General features: G+C 52.1%; 2 protein-coding genes across 2 annotated transcripts in view; one reads left to right on the forward strand and one right to left on the reverse strand.

The window, feature by feature from the left end:
* LOC113406876 (erlin-1-like) overlaps positions 1–4,512 on the forward strand; it is a 54,678-nt gene extending 50,166 nt beyond the window's left edge. Inside the window, exon 12 of the mRNA XM_026653704.2 lies at positions 47–4,512. Within this exon, the coding sequence (XP_026509489.1) occupies positions 47–265 (219 nt within the window). The 3' untranslated portion in view covers positions 266–4,512. The remainder of the gene's footprint in view (positions 1–46) is intronic.
* Positions 4,513–8,248: 3,736 nt separating this feature from the next.
* Positions 8,249–14,283, reverse strand: part of LOC112106615 (disintegrin and metalloproteinase domain-containing protein 8) — an 85,875-nt gene continuing 79,840 nt past the window's right edge. Inside the window, exons 22-24 of the mRNA XM_026653718.2 lie at positions 10,576–10,644; positions 9,737–9,787; positions 8,249–8,879 (exon numbers count right to left, since the gene is read on the reverse strand). Coding sequence (XP_026509503.1) covers positions 8,829–8,879; positions 9,737–9,787; positions 10,576–10,644 — 171 coding nt within the window. The 3' untranslated portion in view covers positions 8,249–8,828. The remainder of the gene's footprint in view (positions 8,880–9,736; positions 9,788–10,575; positions 10,645–14,283) is intronic.

The raw sequence follows: 14,283 nt of genomic DNA on the forward strand, positions 1-14,283 counted from the left end.
ATGAGAACGTTGCCTCTTATGGGATCTGCTCTCTCGCTCTGTATAGCTGAAACTCACGCCAGCATATCTGGAGCTGAAGAAGTATCAGGCCATCGCTGCCAACAGCAAGCTGTATTTTGGTAACAGCATCCCCAGCATGTTTTGGGATTCCTGCACCTTCAAACATGTGGCTGTGAGGACCGTGCCAGAAGCCAGCCTCCTTTCAAAGGAGGATCCTGCACTCTCTGGGGAAAGCCACCTCAAAAAACCAGAGAGCACAGGCTGATGCAAGAGGTGGAAAAGCTTCAGCAAGCTCTGGAAGAAGGGGCTGCATCATGCAGACCAGTGTCCTTCCCTAGTGTGCTACAGGGGCGCTGCCTGCCCTCTGCCATGCCCCAGTGGGGCGGACACAGCACACACAGCCTCTTTCTACACAGATGTGACAATTGGGTTGATTTCTTTAAGCAACAACTGTGTTGAGGGCTCTGCCTTTCCCTTTTCTCACTCCCTGTTTGTGCTGGTGCTTCCGAATGAGGGACAATCCTGTACTTAAACCTGCCTATACTGGAATATTAAAGGACAGAAGCCAGGGAGCCTTCTGCAGGAGGTGCAGTTCTTTAGAAGGCCTGTGTTCTGCATTACCCTTGCGGCAGGAGGTTTGGCCTAGGGGTCCTCGAGGGTGCTGGGTGAGTGGGATGGAAATCCTGGTCGTTTTGCTGCCCACGCCCTGAGGCTGGTCCGACTCGTTAACCTCCCTCATACTGCTCTTAGGCCTGTTGCTCATCTAGATGTAAACTTAATTTCTTCTTGTAAAATGCTACTGACTTTTGTCTGGTTCAAGCCTCACCATACACACCTGCTCAGATCCCTAGAGGCCAGAGGCCCAGCTAGGATGGGTTTGGTGACAAGTAGATTTTTTTTTTTTTAATAGGAACCATAATAGCTCTAATCCTTTCTGTAGATAGCAACACTAACTGCTGTGAACTCGGAACTAGTCTATAATGGTAATGCCGTGCTAGCTGGGCCGCCTGTCTCCTTAGCTGCCCTATGTGCAGTGAAGATAGTGTTCCGCTCTTTGGTGCTGTATGGCTCTGTCTCCTCCCATCCAAAGATGCGGATTGAGGAGCAGGCAGCATATGGCGCCAGGTACTGAGGGCAAGGGGACAGACTTGTGAAACCTGCCCCAAGCACATACGCCTCTGCCACCCCCCCAGCCTCCTCCCAGTTAGCTGTGCCTCCTCGCCCTGGGAGGTTTGCTACCTCTGCATCTGGCAGACAAAGGGAGGAGAGCAAGTGCAGATGCAGGACGCAGCGCTCCCAGGTCTGTGATAAAGTGCCATGTTTACACACCCACACCCCCTCCCTCCCTCTCAGTTGGCTGTCCTGCTGTCCAAGCAGGGAATGGGCTCAACCTGCTGCTTCAGCTCAGTCTTGCTCCACCACGTCCGCAGCTCTGCCCCAGGGTCCCAGCATCAGGCGGCTGAGCTTCTGGGGTGGGAGCTCTGCAGCAGCAGCTCCCACCTGGAGTCGTTTAATTTGGGGGCATTCTGGTTTTGAATGAAGTATTGTCGCTTCCCCAGAGAGCAGGCGCTCAGTGTGAACAGCTCCTGTCGCCCAACCCATTGTCTGTCAGCATTTTTGACCATCCGTAATGTCATCAACTGAGCAGTGCTGCTTCTTGGGATGCTGCCTGCTAGCTGCACAGGAAAGAAGCCCCCTGCTGGGGATACTGTGCTACATCTGCTGTCTGCCCCTTGACCCACTGCCCTAGGGTGGGGGGAATTCCTACAGGAGCTGTGCTTGGTGTAGTCTCCTCCCCTCCCTTCCAATGGTAGGGCCACTGTTCAGGTGGTATTTCACATACTGTTGTGTAGACACTTCCTTTTTAAGTCCTGGAGTGTGTGTGAAGGGGTGGGGCTTAGATCACTGGGGTTGGTTCCAGAATTTCTTGCCTCCCATCTGGCCCTGACCCTGCTCTGCTAAGGTGGAAAAAGAGCAGCCTCAGCCACCACAATTGGAGTCTACGTGCTCGTCCCACCCTGCTGGCTCCGAGGGCTGCACCAGCCAACTCAGCACTGCGGGTGCTTCCCAGAGATGCTGGGTACCTGCATCTTGCCCTGCAGTTGACGTTGCAGGGAGCGTGGAGCTGGGGCTTGCCTGGGGAGGGGGCCAGACCCGGGACTTGGGGCTTGTCTGGGGAACGTGCTCTGTATTTTTTCCTGAATGCTAATAATTTACCTTGTTCTCTGAAGTATTCAATTCAAGGTTTAAAAACCTGAACCTGCCTTAGCACCTGCTGATGGTCTCCTGAGTGGGAACAGGGCTCTCACCAGGGACTGGCCCCCACACTGATTTTTGTGCCGATTTAACTATTTTACTCGGGGAGGTTGGGGGGAGTGTTTCCCCGGTTGAAATAGTTAAATGAGTGTGAGCCCTCGTGTGGGCGCTGTTACACTGGTGTGAAGGTTCCCCTTCCTCTGCAGGACTAGCAGTACCGCTCCAACCTCCTTTGTCTGGGTATAGTTGTGGCCACACTCAGGGAGTTGGCCTGCTCTGTCTTACTGTGAGTGGGGTACAATTTGTATGTGGACAGGGCCTGAGGCTTGGCGCTTTGCTTCTGGCATTTCTGTTCTTCCTTGTGTCTGCAGATCTTATGTGGCCAAACGGCTGTTCTCTCCTAGGCATTGCTCCCACGCTGTGCTGCCTCGCTCCCCTGGGGGACAGATGCCCCCTTTCTACTTCGCAGCATGTGCCCTGTGAGTCTCACTGGAGCTAGCTATTGTTCTCAACCCACTGCCCCTTCTGCAGCGTTTCTGCCTTTGCTTTGTTCAGCCGGAGTGCATCATGCATCTCTTGGAGGATGTGTCCCAGCATGAATACAGTGTGCTTTACAGACCTGTTGCTCTGCATCCACTTTGCTGTTGGCTTGTCAGCTGTTTGGGGTGCACTCCCTGGCTCCCATTTAGTTGCTGCAGCTAGAGTATTCTCTTGCCCAGATACTTTCAAGCTAGTACCAATAGGAAGGGAAGGCCCTGTGACTCCCTGTGCATTGGGCTGTCAGCATTTGCTTTGCCAGTCTCTTAGAGCCCAGCTAGGGTGGGAACCAAGGAACAATTAGCCACCGGAGGATTAAAATGCCATGCAGCCTCCTGGAGCCAGGCAGCAGCAGAGACGGCACTTCATCTTGGCTGGGAGTTTGTGCACTCCTGCAGTTTCTGGGGTGAGGACAGACGAACGTTACCATAGTGCCATTGGCCCCTTGCCCCACTGTGATAAGATGGGAGAAGAGCAGGCTCATCCACCAGAACTGGAGTCTACATGCTCATCCCACCCTGCTGGCTCCATGCTGAGTTGAATGGCACAGTCCTGCCAACAGCCCCCTGGCAGTTCCACCATCTCGTGGAGAGAAGCCAGGCATTGCCAAGCAGCCTGTGGCCAGGTGGACTTGTCAGAGACTTTGAAATAGCAGCCTCTGAATCTGCATCCTGGCCAGGGAGCACTCGCCTGCTCTGTTGTTGAAGGTCTGCTAGGTGAGATGGCCCTGAGCCCCCTGCTGTAATGACCAGCAGCCACAGCACACTGGGGGTCTCACCCTTGACGAGTGCTGCAGAGGCCGCCCGGCAGAGCCAAGGTTGGAGGGAGAGGGCTGCAGGTGGTCCTGGGGAGGTACTCCTAGGCAAGGACTGGCCAGGAAGAAGATTGGACCAAGTGGCAGTAAAGGTTGACTGAGTCAGGGGCTTGGAGTGAGGACTGGTCAGGAAGGGCCTTAATAAGGCAGACAAGAGCTTGTCTTAGATGTGGTAGTGAAAGGGGAGATAGTGGAGGGGCAGAGTGGGTGAGATGGAGTCTGATGAGTCGAGAAATTGATTTTGTAGCCACGTTCTGCATTTGTGTAAGGGGGATGAGGTGAGAGGGGAGGAGACTACCAAGACAGAGTGGATCATAGGACAGTTCAGGGTGATGTTAGTGGTGATGATGGTTTAAATTTAGTTTCTTGCATTTAGAAAGATTCTGCCTGATTGAGAGATTTCCTTCAGCTTAAAATGGGGACAGTTTCCAGTCTCCCACACTGTACTGGGCACTGCCCTCTAGAGATGGCTTTGAGGAGTAACCAATTCCTGCTCCCTGCTATTAAGGACAGTCACTGCCCTGTGCTTATGGCCTCAGCCAATTAACTGCTTTTAGCTAAAGTAGCTGTGTCCTGTCCAATGTCCAGGTTGCAAAGAAGGCTGCTGGAATGGAAGAACCCTTAGGAGAAGGGTTGAGGGAGAGGCCTGTCTCACCTGCCTCCATCCTGATCTATTCTTCCCATGTAACCCTCCTCCCTGTGGCCAGTTCCTGACATGTGGCTCAAGCCAGGAGTGTTTGTAGCCAAATGTGAGACAATGGCAAACCCCTTAATGCAGTGCTGAAGAATAGGTCGTGTGAGCAAGGGGGTGCAAGTTGCTCAGGCTGTGCTTCACCTTGTTCACACCAATCAGTTCACTTAGACGTCACTTCTTGGGCTCAGGCCAAAATTGGTGTGTGAGAGGGGAAGGGAGGGGTGTCCCCCGTTGGCAACAGGTGCTGGCTGCAGTGTGCTAGAGCCCTCATCGTCTCTCCTCAGCCCAGGCCAAATGTCTCCCTTGCTGCCCCAGGGCTGAGAGGGGAGTTTAGTCTGGCTCAGGCCTCTGCTGAGACTGCTGGCTAGCAGGGTAGACTGGTTGACATCTTTGACTCTGCCCCAGGGAATTACTCTCTGTGCCCTCCCATTTCCCCAGGTTGCTAAGCACCCATCAGCTAATAGCTTGGTATCAGCACCCCAGCCATGGGCCAAGCATCTGCTTTCAAGGTCTCTGTGCCCCAGTCCAAGTTCTGAGCTGTCCAGTTTCCCAGCTGTGGGCTACACTAGTCTTCATTCCTGGGGCCTGCACTGTGGCAGGAGAGCAAGGTCACAAGTACAAACCGTACAAGCTATGACTGAACAAGCATCTGCTCCAGCTGTTTGAAAGTCTGCTGCAGGCACTGGTGCTTGGCAGCTGTGAGCAGGGTTCTGTGCCCAATGGAGTTCTCACTGACTGAGTCTGAGTGGGAGCTTGGTGTCTAAGGGATGATGGCGTAGCCTGCACTCTCGGGTGGCTAGGGGTACAAGGCCTATGCGTTGCTGTAAGAGCGGACTACTTCTCCAGCTCCAGGAGGCAGGCAACAGCGCACAAAAGCACAATGGCTGGCTCTATAGCCAATGGGTGATGCTAGATTCAGGGTGCCTACAGCAAACAGCCCCTTTGCCTCAAGAGGGGAGGTGCTCCCTGGGCAGTAATGATCCTTCCAAACTTCTGTTCACTTGGGGCCTCAGTCTGCTGCCAAGGAGGGAGCTGCAGGTTGGACTTGGCCCGTACAGCCCAGCTGGGCTTTAGATGTGCTCTTTATCTGGCTTGGAATGTATGCATCAGATACTCACTCTCCCTTGCTTGGTGCATTCTGCTTTTTGTACATTTCTCTTTAAGGAGTGCCTGAGGCTGTTCCCAAGGGTTCATTGTCCCTTGGCAATACTTGATCAGTACTTGCTGCACTAAACAGAAATCTCCTGTTTTCTTAACCAACATTTTAGGCTCCACATTCTGATCACTTTTACCTTCTCTAAAATACTGTCCATGACATGCTGGTCATAAGTGAGACAGTTGGCTTGATCAGCATGGGTCACTTGTGCATTACAGTTCAAATTCTCACAGGGCTCATGGGCTGGAAATTACCTGTTCGAAAATGAATTTTGAAGTGTCCACATTTTGAGATCATAAACAACTTTCCCTCCACGAGCTGCTGGATTGTGTCTGAGGGTGGGGTGCCCTGGGGCCTGGACAACTTTCTGTGGAATTTACTTTTTTAAAAATTATTCACATTTATATGGCAAAATGTTAATTTTTTGGATAAGAATAAAATTATTTTGATACCATGTATTGGGTGGCTGCCTTGCCCTCATTCTCCTACCTGTGCCGGGACTAGGCTGCCTCTTACCATATCCCCCACCCAGCATTTCCACCAGAGAATTCAGCTTCATGTGAAGGCAGGCACCTGTGGTCTCACCCTCTGCACACTCAGGGGAGGACCCAGCCCAGCACAAAAAGCATGAACAGATCAACCACCCCCATTTCCCAGCCTGTCTAGGTTTCCCCATTGGAAATACTTCCTGAGTGTCTTTGAGGGCGCGCAAAACCTGTATAGCCCAACACCTACCTTCAGCCCCTGCTCTCCTGCCACAGCTAGAGGCCGTTGTGGGGACACTGCTGTTTAGGGCGCTAAAGCAAGCTCTGTTGGAGGCTGAGGTTCTCAGAAGGAACGATTCCCCAAGCTCATGGCTTCTCTAGACCTAGCACTCCCCACTGGTGGGATCCAGGAGGGTGGAGCAGTGAGGGCCATGTGGAGACTCGTTGCCTGCCATGCAGTCACAGCTGTTACACTTGCATCCAGCCTCCCACAGCTCCAAGACCATCTGCTCTGTACATGCACCAGGGCAAGGGGACAGAGCCCATTGCCCCCGGGCTGTCTCGCATCAAATTGGAGTAACATAACCCTGCTCCACAGCATCTGTGGCCAGCGTGGGTCCCTCCTTGTCACTGGTGTCAAGGCAATGAGGCTGCCAGGAGCTTAGCCTCTCCTGTCTCTGAGTGAAGGGTGGGAGATAGAGGGTTGGGGATCAGGGGGACTGCAAAGGGGTTAAGGCTAAGGAGTAGGAGAGCAGCCTCAATCCCCTCCCTCCTGTTCAGTCCAAGTCCATTTACACACTAATCCAAAGCCCTAGTTCCTGCTTACTCCCATTCTTAGTCCTACCTTCTACAGCTGCTGAAAAACCAAGCCTATTTTGTTTAGTTCAGGACAGCAGAGGGCCACATCCATAGATGGGTGCAGAGAGGCACCATCTGCAGTGCTTTCTCACTGCTGAAAAATGGGGCAGCTATGCTGCATTCAACAAAGACATTTAGGCTCCCCTGCCTTCCATGGAAACCAGATGAAGTTAGAAGCTCAAATACCTGTGTATTGAAGAGAGATGCAGCCTTCCGCCTGTGAGCACAGGCCTACCCTGGGCTGCTGGACAAGTGAAGAATCTGCTCAGTTGCAGGTGGGGCGCAGAGCAGCAGCTTTACCTCTAACTTTTGTGAGTAACTGATGGAGGGAAGAGCCACTGTATGGCTGCTGCTGCTAAAGTGCTAGGCAACACTGTGTGTTGATACCCTCTGCTGCCCCATGGCCCCCATGCAATCAGTGACAGCCTGTGAAGTCAGGGTTGGGCCCCAGGACAGCAGTGCTCTAAATGTGAGTTTAGACTAAAGCCCTCAGACCATGATGGAGACAAAGACTAGCGGCTGGATTTGTGCCCCAAGCTCTCCAAAGACGCGTGTAGGGGTGGAAGGGATCATGAGAGTCCAACCTCCCTCCCTTAGCAGTCACTGCTCAACCCTTCCCCCAGCCAGCATACAGAAACACCCTGCACCAAGCTGGCCTACAGCTTTTACTGTTACCAATGCCTTTGACTCAACTCATATCAAACTGAGCAGCATCAGATGAGTGAAAAGGTCACATTAAAGGTATTAAATTAACATGATTTTAAAAAAACACCATCTAGGACGGGCCCTTCAGACAGACCATAACTCAGACAATAATTTAAATGATAAAATACACTGGCTGCTAACAGAATAACCCAAAACAAGCTACAGGCCTACTGAAAACACCAGCTGACCATGATGTGCTCTGGGTGGGTGGGGCTGTTTGCTCAGTGCAGCATGTATTACTGTGGCATCAAGTTACTGCAGGAAATTCTGGGATCTTGGCTGCTACCTGCTGGGCGCTGTAAAGCACTGGCTCCTGCATTGGCAGTAGCTGGTCACGCCAACACACTGCACAGCCTGCAGCTTTGGAAATCTCTGCTGGGGAGAGAGTGGCTACTGCCCACCCAAATCCAGGAACATCCCAAATGCCAACTCCAGCCAGCGTTCATCCTGACGTGCTTTGGAAGGACTAGGCTGGAAAGTGCCATACCAGGGTCTGTGCTGCGGATAGTAGGAGCTGACACTTGAGACATTGAGGGAATTGGGCTGGCAGCTTGTCACAGTTGTTTTACTTGTAAGGAGAGGCCCTATGGAGGGCTGGGCAAAAACAGTCTCTGAACGCACTAAGGTTCCATCTGTTACCTAAGAGGCCATTGCTGGCATGGCCTTCCCCAACCCCAGCCTGACTGCTGAATTGGATCACCCACAGGGGCGGGACATGTTTGCTATGTGTCCACCACCTGAGAGCCACAACATCATTCCAGGAGGGAGCATGGAGGGTGCAGAGATTACAGCTGCCAGCCTGCAATACCGGGGCTTGGCCCCTGGATCTAGCTGACGTGGTCCATGCTAGGATGTGTGGTCTCGGCAGTGCGTTGCCATGACACGATCCGCTGGGGTCATTGCTACAGATCATGCATAGCATGGCAATAGGAACTGTCCCCCGAGCTTCCCCCCCCCCCCATGCCTGCATGGGGGGGAAGGGGGGGCACTGTGGTGTGAGAGGAGTGTCCCTCATTTGTACTTTTGGGAAGGCCTTGCATTTTCACTAGTAAAAACCCTGAGAACATTTCCCTACATCTGCTGGTGTGAGCGCCCCCCGGCCTCCAAGCAGCCCTTGCTGGCCAGCCCTGCTGTATTGTGCAGCCACAGCATCTGTGTTAAGGCACAACTGAGTCAAGCATTTCATGTAAACACTCAAAACCTTGAAGGAAGACTCTGCCAAGCGAGTCGAGTACCATTAAGCAAGAAGCAGAAATGCTCAATTATTCTAAAAAAAACACTGGAGCCAGCCACGCCTTGCTGTCCCAGCCGCCACAGTCTGGATCATCTCCGTGAAGCTGGAGGCTTCAGTGCCACCTTCAAGGAAGCGGCCTGCTGGAAAACAGAAAGAGAGGCACCATGGGAGGGGCTGAGTTCTGGGATGCTGCTAGAGCCACCCTGGCAGTGACTGAGGGAGCGTGGCACATTGGCCCAGCCCAATGCCCTCACTTGCACAGGATGGGGAGGAACAGCTCAGTCACTATAAAACAAAACAAAGCCTGACTAGCCCGTGAGGGAGCAGGGCGTGACAGACACCCGAGCAGGGAACCTAACCAGGCAAAGGGAACTCCCCAGCCCCACTCGGTAACACAATAGCCAATCTGATTGCAGACACGCAGAGCTGGGCTCACTTGGGGCTGGCTGGATTGACATGTCAGGGCAGCAGGTTTGGCAGGTGGGATAGGCAGAGCTGACCATTTGGTCCCCTCCATGCTACAGCCATTCAGCTTATCTGCCTTACACTGGCAAGACAACGAGCATTCCTTTAATGTGAAACGTTTGGGATCAGCATCCATTTCAGCTGCAAAAACTGGCAGCTGTTCTCCCAGAAACTGCTGCTATCAGAATAGTCAGGCCATACCACTGTAGTGGTGTGGATGCAGCAAAACTGACCCCAGCACTCCTGCCTCTGCCCCCCACAGGCCCAGCATACCACGCTGCCCGTTCCAAGGGTTGACGCTGGCAGGCACACAGCCACCTGAATAATGCCCACCAGCTCTTGTGTGGGCTGCCCCCCCTCAGACAGCCATGAGCCCTCAGTACTGGTCATGGAGCTGGGGGGGGTGTGGGAAGGGTGTGTGTGACTGCACTTGGGGGCGCAGGGGTGTGTGTGCAGATCCCCTACTTGTGAGGTGAGAGCTGAGTGGCTAGTGAGCAGAAAGTCCAATGTGAGGACCCAGGATGAGACACACCTGTTTGCTTCTCAGCTCGGGGAGAGGCCGGGTCGGTGGCTTCGGCTTCACCTAACAACAGGGTGCAATAGAGTCAGTCACTCAGTCCCAAACCAACTCCCACCAGGTGCCCCCTGACCCCTAGCACAGCTCAGCGCTGCCGTGAGGGCTCAGCAAAAGTGCTGGTGGGGCCAGTGGCACGAGAGCATGGGCCACACTTTCCATGCAAAGAACAAGGACGATCTGCTGGGAAGGAAGGGCCGTGAGGCTCTGGCCAAGTAACACAGCCTGCCTGGCTCTGTGTCTGATGGGGCCACAGGCCATGTGGAAGGGGGGGGTGTTTGAACTGTGCTGATTCAGGCTTTCAGCTTCATGGAGAAGCCTAGCTGGGACCTTGGCTGAGGGAGCTTCTGCACCAGGGGGTGGGCAGATGCCCTGGGAGGTGCCAAGGGTGTTTGAGATGCAACCCACTAGCATTGCAGGGCTAGGGGCTGGCCTGTGGCATGCTGCCCCACTGGCTCCCCCTGACAGCTCCACATGGGCCTGGGTAATGAGGGAAAGAGCGCTGGAGCGCTGCACCGGGAGGAGCAGTGGGGTCATCACACACCCTCTGGGCGGTGGGAACGCAGCACGGGGGACTGCAAGGAGGCCTGGCAGGAGCGGGCAGGGGACACCCCTGAGCAGCACATGCTGTCTTGGGGCCTGAAGCCTGGCTGAGGGTGGCTTCAGGCAGGGAGGTGACATGCTGGGCAGGCCTGCAGGCATCTGGTGTCCAGCACCAGCCTCCCCCAGGGATGCTGATGCTGCCAGTCAGGGTCCCCGCTAGCACATTTCCAAAGCTTGGTGAGAAGCAGCATTACCTCGCCAGCAGCTGGTTTGGGCTTTGCAGAGACTAGCGGGGGAGGTGCCACACTGGGTTTAACTCCAACCTAATTCAAATGCAGAGAAAAGAAAACAAGCCTAAGGTTTCGCTGTCATCTTTGAATGAAAATTCTGTCTCTCCTGTCAGTTCCCAGCCAGTTGCACATGGCAGCCTGTGCTGGAATTCAGTGGGGGAGCAGTTACTCACATGCCCACGTTTACACATCTGCAGGGCCATGGCCTTGGCAAGGACAATGAAACAAGAGGGAATTGCAGCGCATGCTAGAGCCTTTCCCGCTTCATGCATTCACTAGGGGCAGGCCAGTGTGGAGAGCCTGGTGCCATATGCAGCACTGGCAGCCCTCCCGTGCAGGCTGCTGCCCCCAAGGGAGCTGAGGACTAGCGGGGTACAACCTGCCCGCCCCTTCCCCCTCCCATCCCCGCACAGGCTCCTGCCCCCAAGGGAGCTAAGGCCTAGCTGGCTAGAACCTGCCCGCCCCCTCCCCATTCCATCCCCGCACAGGCTACTGCCCCCAAGGGAGCTGAGGCCCAGCTGCAGGGCCCTGTTCCCAGCGGTTCTTTGGACAGGCCTGGCGCTCTACCCAGAGGCAGCATCTCTGCTCTGGGAGCTGCTAATGGCTAATGTCTGTCTAATGCTGTGCGCAGCCCTAGAGCCGGGTGAGGTGGAGAGATGGGGGCATAAGGGTGTCTTGAACTGCACTTAGTGCAGTCTTGCCAGGGACGGAGCTGCCTGTCTGGGTGGGGATTGCCTTGGGCTTGGAAAGGCTCTCATTTATTGTGATGCCAGAGGCCACCAAGGCCCAGGAGCAATTTTCCCAAAGCAGTTCAATCGTCATTGGGCAGGAAAGCACGACTGAGAGTGCTCTCCAGCCTGACAAACTGGAGAAATGGTCTGAAGTAAACAGGATGAAATTTAATAAGGACAAATGCAAAGTGCTCCACTTAGGAAAGAACAATCACAGTTGCACACATAAAAAATGGGAAATGACTGCCTAGGAAGTAGTACTGTGGAAAGGGATCTGGGGGTCATAGTGGATCACAAGCTAAATATATGTCAACAATGTAACGCTGTTGCAAAAACCGCAAACATCATTCTGGGATGTATTAGGAGTATTGTAAGCAAGACATGAGAAGTAATTCTTCCACTCTACTCTGCGCTGATTAGGCCTCAACTGGAGTATTTTGTCCAGTTCTGGGTGCCATATTTCAGGAAAGAGGTGGACAAATTGGAGAAAGTCCACAGAACAGCAACAGAAATTATTAAAGGTCTAGAAAACGACCTATGAGGGAAGATTGAAAAAAATTAGGTTTGTCTAGTCTGGAAAAGAGAAGACCAAGGGGGGAACATGATATGAGTTTTCAAGTACATGAAAGGTTGTTACAAGGAGGAGGGAGAAAAATTGTTCTCCTTAACCTCTGAGGATAGGACAAGAAGCAAATGGCTTAAATTGAAGCAAGGGCAGTTTAGGTTGGACATTAGGAAAAACTACCTGTCAGGGTAGTTAAGCACTGGAATAAATTGCCTAGGGAAGCTGTTGAATCTTCATCACTGGAGATTTTTAAGAGCAGGTTAGACAAACACCTGTCAGGGATGGTCTAGATAATACGTAGTTCTGCCTTGAGTGCAGGGGACTGGGCTAGAAGACCTCTCGAGGTCCCTTCCAGTCCTACGATTCTACAATAGCTGGGTGCTCGCCTGGGAGGAGGCAGACTCAGGGGCTAGTCCCTGCCTCACTGACCCCTCCAGTATTTTATACAAAGCAGAACAGCTTCAACAGATTAGACTGAGAGTCCTCCCTCCCCCCGCCCATTACCCCACAGCCCGGTGGTTAGCGCACTCCCCTGGGAGGGTGAGACCCAGGTTCAGAGCCTATTCTAGATTGCGGGGTTCAAACCTGGGTCTCCTGCCCCACAGGGACGTGCCCTAACCATTAGGGTAATGGTTATAAAGGGGCGGGGGACTAGAACCATCTCCTCCTCCAGCCATTTGGTGAATCTAGCCCCTTTAAAAAAAAAAGTACTGCAGAAGCAGGAAGCCTGCCAAAAGATCAGTGGGGCCACTAGAAGATTGAGAAGTTAAAACAGCACTCAAGGAAGACAAAGCTGTTGTGGAGAACCTAAATGAATTTGTTGCATCGGTCTTCACTGCAGAGGATGTGAGGAAGATTCCCAAACCTGAGCCATTCTTTTTAGGTGACAAATCTGAGAAACTGTCCCAGATGGATAGGTCCATCAATGGCTATTAGCCAGGATGAGTAGGGATGGTGTCCCTAGTCTGTTTGCCAGAAGCTGGGAATGGGTGACAGGGGATGGATCACTGGATGAGTGCCTGTTCTGTTCATTCCCTCTGGGGCCCCTGGCATCGGCCACTGTCGGTAGACAGGATACTGGGCAAGATGGACCTTTGGTCTGACCCAGTATGGCTGTTCTTATGTTCTTACTGAGGTGTTGATAGAGGAGGTTTTGGAAGAAATTGATAAATTAAACAGTAATAAGTCCCCAGGACCAGATGGGATACACAAAAGAGTTCTGAAGGAACTCAGATATGAAATTGCAGAACTACTAAGTGCAATTAGTAACCTAGCGCATAAATCAGCCTCTGTATTGGATGACTTGAGGATAGCTAATGTAATGTCGGTTTTTAAAAAGGCTCCAGAAGCAATCCTGTCAATTACAGGCCAGTAAGCCTAACTTCAGTACCAGGCAAACTGGGTGACTGGGCAACAAAATAGCAGATGAAATTCAATGTTGATAAATGCAAAGCAATGCACATTGGAAAACATAATCCCAACTATACATACAAAATGATGGGGTCTAAATTAGCTGTTACCACTCAAGAAAGAGATCTTGGTGTCATTGTGAATAATTCTCCAAAAACATCCATTCAATGTGCAGTGGCAATCAGAAAAGCTAACAGAATGTTATGAACCATTAGGAAAGGGATAGATAATAAGACAGAAAATATCATAATTCCACTATATAAATCCATGGTACGCCCACACGTTTAATACTGCATGCAGTTCTGGCTGCCCCAAGTCAAAAAATTTATATTAGGATTGGAAAGGATATAGAGAAGGGCTACAAAAATGATTGGTGGTAGGGAACAGCTTCCATATGAGGAGAGATTTACAAGATTGGGACTGTTCATCTTAGAAAAGAGATGACTGAGGGGGGATATGATAGAGGTCTATAAAATCATAAATGGTGTGGAGAAAGTGAATAAGGAAGTGTTATTTACCCCTTCACGTAACACAGGAAATGAATAGGCAGCAGGTTTAAAAACACACAAAAGGAAGTACTTCTTCCCACAACACACAGTCAACCTGTGGAACTCATTGCCAGGGGATGCCTGTGAAGGCCAAAATATAACTGGGTTAAAAAAAATTAGATAAATTTATGGAGGATTGGTCCCACAATAGCTATTAGCCAACATGGTTAGGAATGCAACCCATGCTCTGTATGTCCCTAAGCCTCTTACTGCCAGATGGTGGGACTGGATGACAAGGAATGGATCATTAAATAATTGCTCTGTTCTGTTAATTTCCTCTGAAGCATCTGGCACTGGCCACTTCCAGAAGACAGGATACTGGGCTAGACTCAGTATGGCCATTCTTATGTTCTTATCTGCCATGGCTTCCTGCTCCTTGAATGTCTCATCCTGAGGAATGGGCTGGGGTGGTGGGGAT

Source organism: Terrapene carolina, unplaced genomic scaffold (assembly GCF_002925995.2).
Source record: "Terrapene carolina triunguis isolate 2854851 unplaced genomic scaffold, T_m_triunguis-2.0 Scaffold147, whole genome shotgun sequence".
NCBI lineage: Eukaryota > Metazoa > Chordata > Testudines > Emydidae > Terrapene > Terrapene triunguis.